The sequence below is a fragment of the Ochotona princeps genome, chromosome 1, assembly GCF_030435755.1.
Source record: "Ochotona princeps isolate mOchPri1 chromosome 1, mOchPri1.hap1, whole genome shotgun sequence".
Lineage (NCBI taxonomy): Eukaryota > Metazoa > Chordata > Mammalia > Lagomorpha > Ochotonidae > Ochotona > Ochotona princeps.
The window spans coordinates 98,303,483-98,317,389 of record NC_080832.1 but is presented as its reverse complement, the minus strand read 5'-3'; the positions used below and the strand labels follow the sequence as shown (position 1 = coordinate 98,317,389).

At 37.9% G+C, this 13,907-nt stretch overlaps 1 protein-coding gene across 1 annotated transcript in view; it reads right to left on the bottom strand.

Moving 5' to 3' along the window:
* The window catches only part of PKHD1 (PKHD1 ciliary IPT domain containing fibrocystin/polyductin), a 440,412-nt gene that overhangs the window by 32,844 nt on the left and 393,661 nt on the right, over positions 1–13,907 (bottom strand). Inside the window, exon 60 of the mRNA XM_058662233.1 lies at positions 6,339–7,359. Within this exon, the coding sequence (XP_058518216.1) occupies positions 6,339–7,359 (1,021 nt within the window). The remainder of the gene's footprint in view (positions 1–6,338; positions 7,360–13,907) is intronic.

The following is a 13,907-nucleotide window of genomic DNA, read 5'->3' as shown; positions in this document are numbered from 1 at the left end:
GGAGTCACCTGACACCTTGTTAGACAGTTGTAAGGTTCTATTGCTGGCCCCAGTGGGGTCGTCAGTAAACTGGAGTGATGTCCAAACATCATTACACGCTGCTCCAATATTAAAGCAAAGGGATTAGCAACTTATTGCAAGCAACCTGGATTTGTCATTGTGCTGTCGTTATCCAATTTCCAACAGCTAATGTGACTGTAGCCTGCAGGCAGAAGGACCTACAGCCAAACTTTAAAAAATAGGAAGGAAAGTTCTCCCCATCCCTTCCAGTTTTAACCACTTTTTAACAGCTTCCAATACCCAGTCAAGTATGTGGAAGAATTTTTTTTTTCTTTCCTCTCATGCTGAAAAGCAAGCTAACAGAGAAAATTCAAGAGAACACAGAAATTTCACAACTCATGATTGTTCACTCTAGATCTTATTATTTAATGCACTAGATCAGAAATATTTGCTCTATGGAACACAGATTTATTTCCATTTTATGACAAACTTAGCAAACTAATGAACAAGCAAATGCTACTGGTGAAAACCGACACTGAGCAAAATCTACCATGGTGGATGAATGGGCTGGGGTGAGGAGAGAGCTTAGAGACACTCTCTCCTCAAAACCAGGAGGTCTTTGGTAAAAGTCCTTTGGACTATGAATCAGTGCTTCTGGGCGTCACGAGCATTTTCCCTCTCGTTATAAATAGGCTAGATAAGACAGATTAGTTTATATGTATTAAAAACAGACTTAAAGTCTGGATGAGGGTGGATTTTTGTTCTGGCAGTTGGGAAGCCACTTAGTACACTTCTACACCGTACAGGGTGTCTGAGTTCCAATCCCAGCTCCGCTCTTGATTCCAGGTTCCTTCTAATGGACATTCTGGGAGGCAACAAGGGATGGCTCAAGTAAATGACTTTTTGTCACCCACACAGAAGGCCTGGATTCAGTGCCAGCCTATGCGGTAGTGAATCAACATATGTGATCATCTCTCTTCCTCTCCCTCTTAAAATTAACAAATAAGTAACTAGGTAGTAATTAAATAGTAACGGCTTGGTGGTTCTGTATCCTGAGAGAAAAAAGTACTTTTTCTAGTCAAGTCCATTTAGTAAGCATGTAAGTTCCCTTACTGCATGCAAACTTTTCTAGGGTACTGTAGGATATGTAAAGATAAATAAAATCTCAAACCTCTGAGGCTCATGAATGCACTTCTGCATAAGCTTTGTAAGACAAAAGTTTAATTTCTTGGCAATCCTCTTGAATTAATGCATACCATTTAACTTAGCCTACATTATCTGTTTGCTCTTGATTCAACCTATCCAGGTTCCCTAAGTGGCTCTGCCTCTCAGGACTAAAACAGCTTATTCTGACATGACAGTTTTTTTCTGGTACTACAGCCTAGTGGTCAAACCTTGGCATATTGGAAGCACTCAATACATGTTATCGTAGAAACAGTTTTGTACATCATGCATTTCATCTGCTTTTGATTCACTAAATACATTTGGAAAATAAGCATCACTTTTTTCTAGCCAGCTTTCAGGTTTTGGTACACATCTAAAAAAGTGTGCTTAATAATCCATCGCAATACTCAACAGTAAACTCTTGTGAATCGTTGGAATGTATCGGGTTAATCTGTGAGTCGAGTGACCCTAGGTATAGGTTACAGTGTGCCAGAAGCACATAAAGATACAGAAGTATGAGTAAAATCTGTTTTATAATTAAAAGTAAAATTTTAAAGAGAGCCAAACCTAAGCATTCTAATTCGTAAATCATTTAAAATACTTTTCTATAAAAATAAAAATGGCATGAATAATTTATAAAATAGAATAACTCAATGCTTTTTAAAGACTCTGTGCAAGCTATTCACAAGTCTCTTCATGCTGAGCAACTGCACTCAGAATCAGAGACTCTTGTTTACGGAGTATGCTCAGGAAATAGAAGTCATTTGAATGAAAGGCACTCAGTACAAGACATGGATGAAACACAGAAGAGAAATGATTCAGACTATATTTTACTATTTGAAATAAACATTGAGCGATCATTTATTGTAAATATTAATGTGCTTAAATGCTGTGGGAATATAATATTAAGGTGAAAGTCTGATCACACGATAAATATTTATAAAGATAAAAAATATTCAGTTCAATGAAAAATGAGCTAAATGGTGAAGCAAGTCCAGTAAAAAAAATATGGAATGAGATTTAATGGAATATATTCTCAATAAATGGTTGAGTAAATGATGTCTTCTTCAGAGACAAATTTCAACTCTCTAGGTTTTCATTGGAGTCATATAATATCTTGTACATAACAATTGCTTAATATTAAGGGGATAAAAGCATTCAAATGTAAGCTTTCATGATTTGATTATATTTACCTAGGACTTCACCATATGTATACATAAATCGTAAATTATTTGATTTTGAAGTGTTGTGGTTCAATTTGGGAATTAGAAATACATGTGCATGGATGCAGCTATGTCAACAGCAACAATAGATAATAATTAGGATCTTGTTCACAAGGAAAATAGCAGAAAAAACATAAAGCATAGAGCAAGAATTGAAGATTTAGTGGCCTGGGACCATTTAGTGTAAGAACAATAGTCCCCAAGGGCATAACTGTAGAAAGAGGGCTGTGAAATAAATGATAGCTTAAATGATTATGAATCATGAATAAAAATTTGAATGGTCTGCATATATCCCATTTAATAAGGCTAACTACTGTGTAACTGAATTTTTCTTATATGTGAAGACACTGGAAAATGCTGCTGATTAAATTAATTTTAATTATAGAAAGCACTTCTTTATGTACAATGTTTTATTCTCCCACACAGACATATGCATGAAATATTATTATAATTTTACTATTGAGACAAACCAAATAGTAAAAGGAAAACAATGGTATACAGATATTCTTTGATTACAAAGTTTTGGGTTCCTTCCAGAAGGAAAGAGAAGCTGGCAATTAAGAATCTCTTCCAGGAAGAACAATTTGCCAGTCCTCAGAAGAATATTCTCCCATTTTAACTGAAAGATTCCATCTCTGAGTGCTCCAAACAAGTGTTTCCTCAAAAGCAGGTACCCAGGTAATACAAGGAAGATGAAGAGGGAAGACAGTCAATGGAATTTAGCGCCAACAGGTTTGAGTAACCCACTAAATCTCCTAGTTTTCTTCTATATCCCAAGTTTGCTTGACTGGTTGCTCTACATCTGAGCAGAGGGATCTAAAAATCCATTAATGCAATAAACACACACACACACACACAATTACACACACACAGGCTTTCCTGCAGTTTTATGTTCACTCTCACTCCAACAGTTTGCACGGAAAGGGTTCATGGCAATGTCTGCAATAAAATAATGTTTGTGAGATAACAGTGATTTTATATTGCCATATAGTAAATTGCTAAAATGTTGGTAGCTTAAAATAGCAAATACTTTATGCACAAGGGATGGATCAGGAGTCCAGATGAGATTGCTTGTGCTCATTGCTGATGCAGAGCTTGTCAGAAAGAATCCTCTTCCAAATTCTTTCAGGATGTTGACACAATTCCTTTCTTCTCGGTATGGAATTAAGATCCCTACTTCCTTGCTCGCTGGCCACCAACTTTCATTCTCTACTCATATAGCTTACTTCTATTACTTACTTTGTGATCTCTTTCATCTTAAAAGCTGTGATAATATCCTTCTCATGTTTTGGAACTTCCCATTTTCCTTTTCTTCTTTATTATACCACAACAGAAGAAAACTCTCTTTTAAAAGGTAATGCATAAGCCTGGCGTGGTGGCCTAGCAGCCAAAGCCCTCACCTTGAATGCACTGGGATCCCATATGGGCTCCGGTTCTAATCCCAGCAGCTCCACTTCCCATCCAGCTCCCTGCTTGTGGCCTGGGAAAGCAGTTGAGGACGGCCCAAAGTCTTGGGACCCTGCACCTTCATGGGAGACCTGGAGGAAGTTCCTGACTCCTGGCTCCTGGCTTTGGATCAGTGCAGTTCTGGGCGTTGCGGTCATTTGGGGAGTGAACCATCAGACAGAGGATATTCCCCTCTGTCTCTCCTCCTCTGTATATCAGACTTTGCAATAAAAATAAATATTTTTTTTTAAAAAAAGGTAATGTACCTGATTGAGCCAACTTGGAAAGCCCAGGATGTTCTCCCTTCCTGGAATGAACTGTGTTAAAATATCACAGAATATCTTAACATATTGATAGGTTTGAGAGATGACAAAGACACAACTTTGGATGGCAGCTTGTGATTCCATAAATCACAACAATTTTCACATTTCAATAGCTAATATTCTATAGGAGACACATATTTAATTTTACTAATTAGCTAAGCATATTATTTAGATTTTTTTTTCTAGTATGGGACTTAATGAGGCAAGAAAATTAAGAAAAATATTAAGGAGAGAATGACTTTCAAAAGAGCACAAGGACTTAAACGGAAGGCAAGCAATGCAGAAAGTGTCCTTCTGAGAGACCAAATGGAAGACAATGTATAGAAACAGTAGCCTCTTCGGGAAATCCTAGTTTAAAAAGGATAAATTGAATGTGTGTGTGTGTGTGTGTGTGTGTGTGTGTGTGTGTCTCCCTCTCTGCGTTCCTCATTCCCTCCTTCCCTCTCTCTCACTTTCTTTCTCTTCCATCTCCACTGTAGTTACCTCCTAAACATTAAAAATTTAAAAACATATAGGAGTTCAGAAAGCAAATGACAACACAGGTCAATGACATATTCAAAGTTTAGGAAACAGTGGAAGGACAGCAAGCTGCCAGTCAAGACCATGAGAGGACAATCCACTCTATTTATTCACTTAAAAGTTGGTGATAACTCCATTTCTCTATGCACCAAAGAAGTAAGCAACTTGCTAAAAGAAGCCAGTATTCTCCTGGAAGTGTACCTAATATGATCTGAATGTGTTGAACTAAACACAACCCCATATATGCTTCAGAAGAAACCCTTTCTTATCTTTCAAAGATTTACTGTGCTATTTGTCAAGAAAATCTCTGTGAAAATTCTACAGAAACCAATGGTGAATATAACACATTGCAACAGAAAATCAGTGCTGTAACATATATGTTCAGTACTAAATCAGAAATATCTAAGGCAAAAGTGAACATATGTGAAATATAAAGACTATTTCTTCTCTACAGTTGTCTTGCCTCTCCATAATAAGATGATATCCCTCACGTGTGTGTGTCCCAAACCCACTCGCCAGTTTCTTTCATATACATAGATTGCTTTAACTTGTTGACTTTCTTTCATTCTGTTCAAAAGCCTAGATATTCACTGAATATTTTATAATACTACAAAATGTTAAAAAGCTAGTAATTTTTGGAAAATGATTTTTAGGAAGTCAGTATGTAAAAAGTAAATAAAATTAAGCAATGGGTACACATACATGCAGTGTAGGACTAAGACTTAAATAGGATCTAAACAAAATGGGCTTTATAAAAGGAAAAGCAAATCACACACACACACATATGTTAAGATGTATTATCTTTACCTTTTTTCAGATTCTGAATTCTCATGTCACTAAGCATAGTATCAGAACATCTTTAACATGGTGAGGATTTGGTTGTTGAAAAAAATGTGTAAGATTCAATAAAATGTGAGAAATTATGAACTGCAAGTATTTTCTAAATTCTTTTCTAAATTCTAAAGTATTAAAACTAGTTAAGATTAAGATGGAGAGAAAAGTATTTGGCTTCCCTTTCATCTTTTGTATATTTTAATACAGGGTAGAAAAGATGAACACCTACCTCCCAAGAGGGGGAAAATATACTATAAAAACCTAATTAAACTTTGATTTCAGTGTTCCTCTGTATATAGATACGTAATCAGAGTGTTAGTTAAATTTGCCCTCAACTATAAAAACACATCTTTTGGTTCTGCTTTGATTTCAGTTCTAGTGAATCCTGTATTTTTTGGAGATTGACATAAACCAGTAATTACTATCTATTAAATATGAGTTCCTTATTTATTAGCATTACCACAAGAGAAAGAGCAGTAACAAATATTTGCTCCATTTTAGCAACCCTAGACCTAGCATCCAACATATATTTGTTTTTTGCATAAACAAATGAATAAAGCAAATTGCTTCAGAGTTTCTTCCGATATGCTTTTTACTTTAAGATATCAGAACATAATGTCTTTCCCACCTGGAAATAAAACTGTCATGAAGGTTGTCAGTTTAAGAAACAATACAAACGTTAATAACTTAAGTATCCAAATGGTTCTGAATGCTTGTTCTTATCTTTAAAAAAGGGCAAGTAATAAGATTCAGTGTACATAGATCAACCTTTACTATATATATATTTACTAAAAAGATCAGTCCTCATTCTGATTATAATTCTACTTACCCATAGCCAATGACTTCCTTTGACTGAGTAACCAGTAAGGCCCCTGTAGTCATATTCAGAACATTCTTTAGCACTCCAGTCTGTTGAGCAATAATGAGTTGGTCGGTCAAATTCTGTAGTTTGTTTCTTGACAAAGAAGGAAACAGGCCAGTGTTCCACACAGTTGTAAGATCACCAATTTCAATAACAATCACTGTTGAGACAGTCTCTACTGTTGGTGGTACTGAGGCCTGAGGTGATGAGTTCAATTCCATCATAAGAGGTCTGCGTTGACCAACTCTGACATAATGGTTTGTACAAGCCACAGTTGGGCAATTGCGTCTTCTTTTTGCTGCAATGTCAGCTATGGTTTCTAAGGTTTCTTCATTGCCAGGTATCTTATGAACAACTCTGATTTGATTTTGGTCGATGTGTAAAAAGTCAGTCAGTTTTTCAAGCATTAATATTTCCCAACTGTTTTCTACCACTGCAAACCTCACAGTGAAGGCCAAATGAATGGAAACACCTGTATGTATTTCAACAGGCTCCTCTCCTTGTAGGACAATGTACAAAAAGTTATCCATAATGTTGAAATAGTTGGTACCTATGGGCTCATCCAACAACGAGGAATCTGATTTAATGAAAGTTGGTGGAATAAAAGTTCCCTGTACAAAAACTTGGGGACTCTGGAGCTCATGGTAAAATATAGCCAAGAGAAGCTTGGAGTAACTTTTGTTCCCCAAGAGATAAAAATGCAAAATTGGAGGAGTCTGATCCATGAAACAGACCTTTGTCAGTTGCTCAGTGGGTAAAATGGAATAGAAAGTCAATCCAGACCTAGAACTGGAACAGGGGGTGTTGGCATTTGCACTAGTAAAGGTGTCAACAAAGCCATTAGTGATAGACACAACTGGATATAATTTTTGGATTGAGGAAGACACATCAACATTGTCAAGAACTAGGACTACTTGGTCTGTTTCCTTGCAGAGGAAGCCTTGTATCAGTGAATGGTATGTGCACTTCTTCTTCTCTCTGAATGTACCTATAACAAAGAAAGATAAATGAGTGACCTACAACTCACATTCTCTCAAACTTATATTTAGTTAACATCTTTAAAATTAAATAGCATATGAAAATGTACATATCCATGGAGTACAATGTAATATTTCATTGTATGTGTACTTGGTGTGATGTCCAATCACAGTAGATAATCTCTTCAGTTATTTAACATCTATTTATAAGGATAAAATACAAAATCCTACATTTCAGGTTTTAATAGGGAAATACATAGATTAATATCATCTATAGTTACTCTGCTGTGCAATAGAAGCTCCTTATTCTAATCTAGCTACAACACAGTACCCATGTTTCAACCTTTAATTCATCACTCCAAACATTATCTGCAACCTCAAGAGACATGTATCAAATATGTCAGTGTGTTAGATAATACCTATACAAAGAAATCTGGAACAAAATATAAAAGTCACATCTATAATAGCTGTTGTTAAATGCACATGGATGTTACTGTCAAGGTAACAGCCAGCTTCATGTCCATGAGGGTCCCTCGAGTTTCCATTTTACAGCCACCTAGCTTCCCTCTTTCTATCACACTGCTATACCCACGGCAACCACTCCTGTGCTCATCTGTAATTTTGTCACTTTAACAGTGTTGTATAAATGGAATCACACAGTCTGTAACTTGCGGGGATTGATTCCTTCCCCCTTCAGCATAATTCTATGGAGACTCATTCAGGCTGTTGTGTGTATCAATAGTTTATCTCTTACTATTGTTGAATAGGGTTCCATGCACAGATGTACCATAAATGATGTAATTATTCACTCATTGCAGGACATTCGAGCCATTGCCAGTTGAGGCTGTCATGGATAAGGCTACTATATAAACACTCGCATCCAGGTTTTTGTGTGAGTGTAAGTCTCCTTTTCTCTGGGATAAATGCACAGCAGAGTAATAACAGAAACACATGGTGATTATGCATTGGCTTTTTTAATTAATTATTATTTTTTTTTTGCATTATGTGACAGTTTCATAGGCTCTGGGAATCCCCCCAGCCCTCCCCATGCCCCTCCCCCCTGGTGGATTCCTCCACCTTGATGCAGTATTACAGTTCAAATTCAATCAAGATTCTTTCCTTGCAAACATATACCAAGCATAGAGTCCAGCTACTTATTGTCCAGATGGGTTGAACAGTTTCTTGGGGAGACCATTTCTGGTCTGAAGTTACAGCTGGTAGAATATCATCCCAGTCAATTAAGAGTCCCAATATAACATCAACAGCAATTTGCAACATTATGGAATTGACATGGTTTTGAGTAACCAGTATGTTAAAAAAAAAAAAAAAGAAGCAAGTTCTTAACCACAACCTATGATTAGTTCATTGACATTTCAATTTTAGTTTATATACAGGACCGGCTGCTATATACCTTAAAATGGCTATAAGGTACCATTCAGCTGTCTCGTGTCTATTTCATTTTAGTATTTAGCCATTTGTTGTGTTGAAGTAGAATTTTGCTGATCTTGGCAGAGTTTAGGATAATCTAGACTGGCTTGTAACTCTAACAAGACATTTGTGGACAATTAAGGTGCAGAACATTTTTTGGGGGGGGTGCAGGAAAATCCTCAGCACCATGGTGAGGAGTGACTAATCTTTGTGTCCCACCCAGCGAGGCATGAGCCAATCCACGCCAGCTCTTTCCTGTCAGATTTCAAGCTCTACTTTCTGTTGTTTGTCTATTTATTTTAGGTATTTTTAGTTTGTATGATTGTTTGTTTGCTATGAGGGGTTTTCCAAGCAATCCCGATGGTCATTGCGAGGGAGAGTGGAGGTCCAGAGGCGGAGCCAGGCTCGGACCAGAGAAAGCTCTCCTCCCTGGTCCCTAAGGACGTTTATTGTTCGTCTGTTTCTGCGGACCCCTCAGGGCTTCTGGTTGTCTTTCCGATGACGTTGGTTTCTGCACGGTAGTGTTTGGACTTCTTCCATCCCCTGCGGAAGCTCCGGTTGGGGGAGGGTGACCTCAGAGTACTCGGCCTCCGAGGGCATCCAATTCCCTTTGGCCTCCTTGGCAGTTGGGATATAGTCCTTGTTATGCATTGGCTTTTGAAAGTTGCTGCCAGACTTGCCCATCATATGTGAGCCATTGTGCATCCCCACCAACAATGTTTAAATGATGTGGTTTATCACTAACATTTATTTGGTGTGGTCACTCATAATTATTTTAAGATACTCTGATGGGTGTGTAGTGATAGCTTATTGTGGTTTTGATTTACTCTTCTCTAATGGGTAATGATGTTAATAAAATATTTACTATAAAAATCGTAATATTACATGATGCAGTTCATAGCTAATAATTGAGAAAATAGGTAAGTATAACATACAGGCAAGCAGAAGAATTAAGACAAAGGAACAATAACACGGATTCTGAAGAAAAAAAATTGTTCTTTCCTATTTTTATTTACTCATTAAAACAGAATACTGGGCCCGGCGGCTTGGCCTAGCGGCTAAAGTCCTCGCCTTGAAAGCCCCGGGATCCCATTTGGGCACTGGTTCTAATCCCGGCAGCTCCACTTCCCATCCAGCTCCCTGCTTGTGGCCTGGGAAAGCAGTTGAGGACGGCCCAAAAGCTTTGGGACCCTGCACCCGCATGGGAGACCCGGAAGAGGTTCCTGGTTCCCGGCTTCGGATCGGCGTGCACCGGCCCGTTGCGGCTCACTTGGGGAGTGAAACATCGGATGGAAGATCTTCCTCTCTGTCTCTCCTCCTCTGTATATCCGGCTTTCCAATAATAATAAAATCTTAAAAAAAAAAAAAAAACAGAATACCAACTGTCCATCAAATACCAACAGGATACCATTCAATTTAATTCAGTTATGGTATCATCTACCCAGAGTTAAACTATGTGACACAGAGCAAAACACAGTTCTACAGGACTACTCCCACCTCAGATGCCTATGGCAGTTTTGTTATAGCATTCCTGTGCCTCTAACCAACTAGGTAGGAATCTGTGCTCCCCCAACTGTCTTAGTTTCCCTCAAATTGCTAGAGATTAAGAACCTAGGGAAACTCTTAACTTATGGATATTGTGATAAAGGATATTGCAAAAGAAGCAGATAAACAGCCAATGTGAGTCATCGGAAAGGTGGGGAAAAGGCAATTGAGATTCCATACGCTATGTGACTCTCCAAGAGCCTCACTGTACAGCCTTCCGGAAATCTCTGATCTGACACTTTTGGTATCATGTGGTGAAACAGACTCAATAACTGGTCATTCATGACCGCTTGAGCCTTCAGCCTTCTCTTCTTCACAGAGCAAGTGTGAGACTGAAAGTTCCAACCTCTACTCACAGAGTTGGATCTCGCAATGACCTACCATCCTGAGGCTATTAGGAATTTACAAAGAGATGTTCAGGAAATTCCAAGAGATTTAAGAGCTCTGTGTCAAAAGTCCTTACAATTCAGGAAATTACAACAGCCTTAGGAGTTCTGTAGTAGGAACCAAGTGCTAGAACAAAGGGTTTTCCTAGCACCTGTACCTTAAAGAGTTCTAAATTAACTTGACCTCAAGAATCACTATATCATATTTATGATATCACAATGTATTATATCAAGAGCTATTATATCACCACTTCACAAAATGGCGCATCTTTTAAACAACAGAATTGAATTTAGCTTCTATCCACTTAGTATTACTAGTGTAAGATTTTGGAGTTTGCACTCCTGCATGAATTCTGGGAGGAAAATTATAGCAGCCATCATTTCACAAGGTCAATGTATATAAAACATCACATTGTATGTTACATATACATACATACATGTATATAATTTTATATGGCAACTACACTTCATTAGAGCTGGAAAAGAAAATAATAACATACATATAATTTTTTAAAAATAATTTAGAAAAAGAAACACAAACCCCAGTAAGAAAAAGAAACAATAAACAAGAGAAATGAAGTAAAAAAAAAAAAAAACAATGAAACGAAACAACAGAGAAGGTGAGTCATATGGTTCTTGCAAACATATCAACAAAATTAGTTAAATTCTCAAAAAGAATACAAAAGCTTCCGGATTGAAAGTAGTATTAATACAGATCCTACAAACAATAAGAAATAATTATAGAAAAAAATTATACTAATAAATTCAAAACCAAAGATGAAAAAGAAGTGAGAGACTGAATATACATACAAAGGTCACATCATATAGAGCAATAGGACTCAGATCCACAGTCCAGAGTGACCGTGTTACAAAGTAAACCGACTATCTGCAACAACCTTTCCAGAGAATTCCATGATAACCTCTAAAATCAAATGGCCAGGACCATGATTAATAACTGACAGCCTCCCGATTTTTGCTAATTTTGCTAATTTTGCTCCAGTTTCTAACTCAGAAACAATCATGGAAAACCAACTATGTGCCCCTAACCAAGCCTATAAGATACCCCACTTCTAGGTTGCCTTGCCTGTAGCTGCCTCATGCCAACAGCCTCTATCCAGGCATACTCATTATCTGGAGTGGCTACCACAAGAAAGTTATAGTGGCTGCCTCCCTCACATGTAGCAAGTTTATAATAAGTAGCTTTTGCCTATTCTCCTGATGGCCTTCGCTTACTTAAGCAAAAGGTGAGGGTTTAAAAGAGTTATCTAACTTGATAAGAATTACAAACAGTGGAGAAGCAAATGGCTTTCCGTGAATGAGGAGCAATGCTCCTGTGGCAATTTAAAACACATGAAGCAGGGAAAATGCATAGTAAACAAGCCTGCAAGCCGCAGAATTTTTACTTACTGGGTATTATACATTGCATAGAGCATGGGAAAAACATGAAACCCGAAACGCACCTCACAGTGTGAGGGCGTGTCAAAAGGCTTTGAAACAACTATCATTGGGGGTATGGCTAGGCTCTGGGTGAAGCAAAGGATCAAAAAGTGTTATCTGAAGATAAAGAATATTTCCTGATCCCAACTTCAGAAATCTATACAGACCTGAGAGTACATCTTGGAGGAAGGCAATAAAAGTCTGAATAAACTCATAAATCCCTTAGGAAAGACATGAATTCTGAAAATAGCATGCAGTGAGTGGTAAACTTTGGAATAGTGACAGAGGCAAGCAAAGACATCAAGCAAAAATAGTGCATCTTCATACTCTCTTTGAGCAGTATGGAAATTAGGGCCTACCGTATGCCTCCCTTCCTCCCTCTTTCCTTTTTTCTCAAACCTTTATCTAAAATGTAAGTATTTTAGCATCTCATCATTCATCTTCCTATTTTATCACTTGAGTTAATCAATCCTGATATTTTAATTCAGTGATTAACACTGGAGGAGATCCTTGGAATTCCAGGGCTGCAAGATGGGTTTAGTCTGAATTGTCTGAGAACAGACATTAACTATGTAAGAGAGGCTATGGCAACTGGCAGGCAGACCTCACAGTTCAGACCCCCAGCCACAGCCAAGAGGACTTCAATGTGACCAGCCAGCCTAGCATTACTCCGGAACAACATTCCACCTTTCCCTCTTCTCTTTTCCTTCACACTTATTTGGGGAAGGTTTAGCTTTGTGCAATGATTATCTTTCTCACTTGTTTTTGTCTTTTCTCTTCCCACTTCTGTAAATGGCCTTATCTGCCAGTCACAATTTTGGTGCTCTGCAATTCTGATCACTTTTAAATGAAACCCATGCTGGCTTTGGTAATCATAATGTCATTTACAATTTACCACTAAACACGTTTATTCAGTTAGCAGCACACTGGAGAAAGAGAACTCCATATGAACTCACCGTGAAGGGCCTAATCTGATTATTTCCTCATGAAAATCCAGGCAGGGGTGCTTGTAAGAGGGGGCTGAGAGAAGGAGGAGAAAAAGCCAGGTCTGGCCACAGCTGACTTTCATAATCAATGTGAATAGATAAGTGATACAGCCTGTTAGGGCCGCCACCCAGGCACCCCAGGGCATTCCTCTCAGAAAGGCAAGAGTGGACAGGACTTAATAAATGCTGAGTGACCAGTGAGTATTGGCTTGGCATATGCTATTGCATAAAGGATGGACAAGAGCAGTGATAGAGTCCAGAAGCTCTTCTCTAAGTGGGGGAAATTAGATTAAGCAGGTTGTATTTGTGTGAGCACGTGTGCACATGAGCACTTGTTTTGTATATCCTCCACCGTTCGAAAACACCCTGGACATACAATGTGCTCCCTCTAGGTTGGAAATCGTAGACCTTAAAGCCAAGACAGGAGGCAAGCTAAACTTGTGTGGCGGAGCAGAAGGGAGAAGGTGGGTTTGCATGTGTGTGAGTGTGTGTATATATACTCAGGTTGCTTCCAGGGTTCTAACAAATATTAACTTTGTGTCAATATTTGTCCTTCCTGTCGTGAAATGAGGATTTTCCACCTCATTTCACGTTTGAAAAGAAAATATGCCAAAGGGGTTGTATTTGCTAGGGGAAAAAATTAGAAGAAAAGAAAAAAACCAAGGAAACAACTTCTAGCTTTTTTTTTTTTTTTTTAGAAAAATGAATCAGAGGGAAAGAAAAAAAAGTATTTTTAAAATAAATGTTTTGACTCAAAGGCACACAGAATACTTTCAT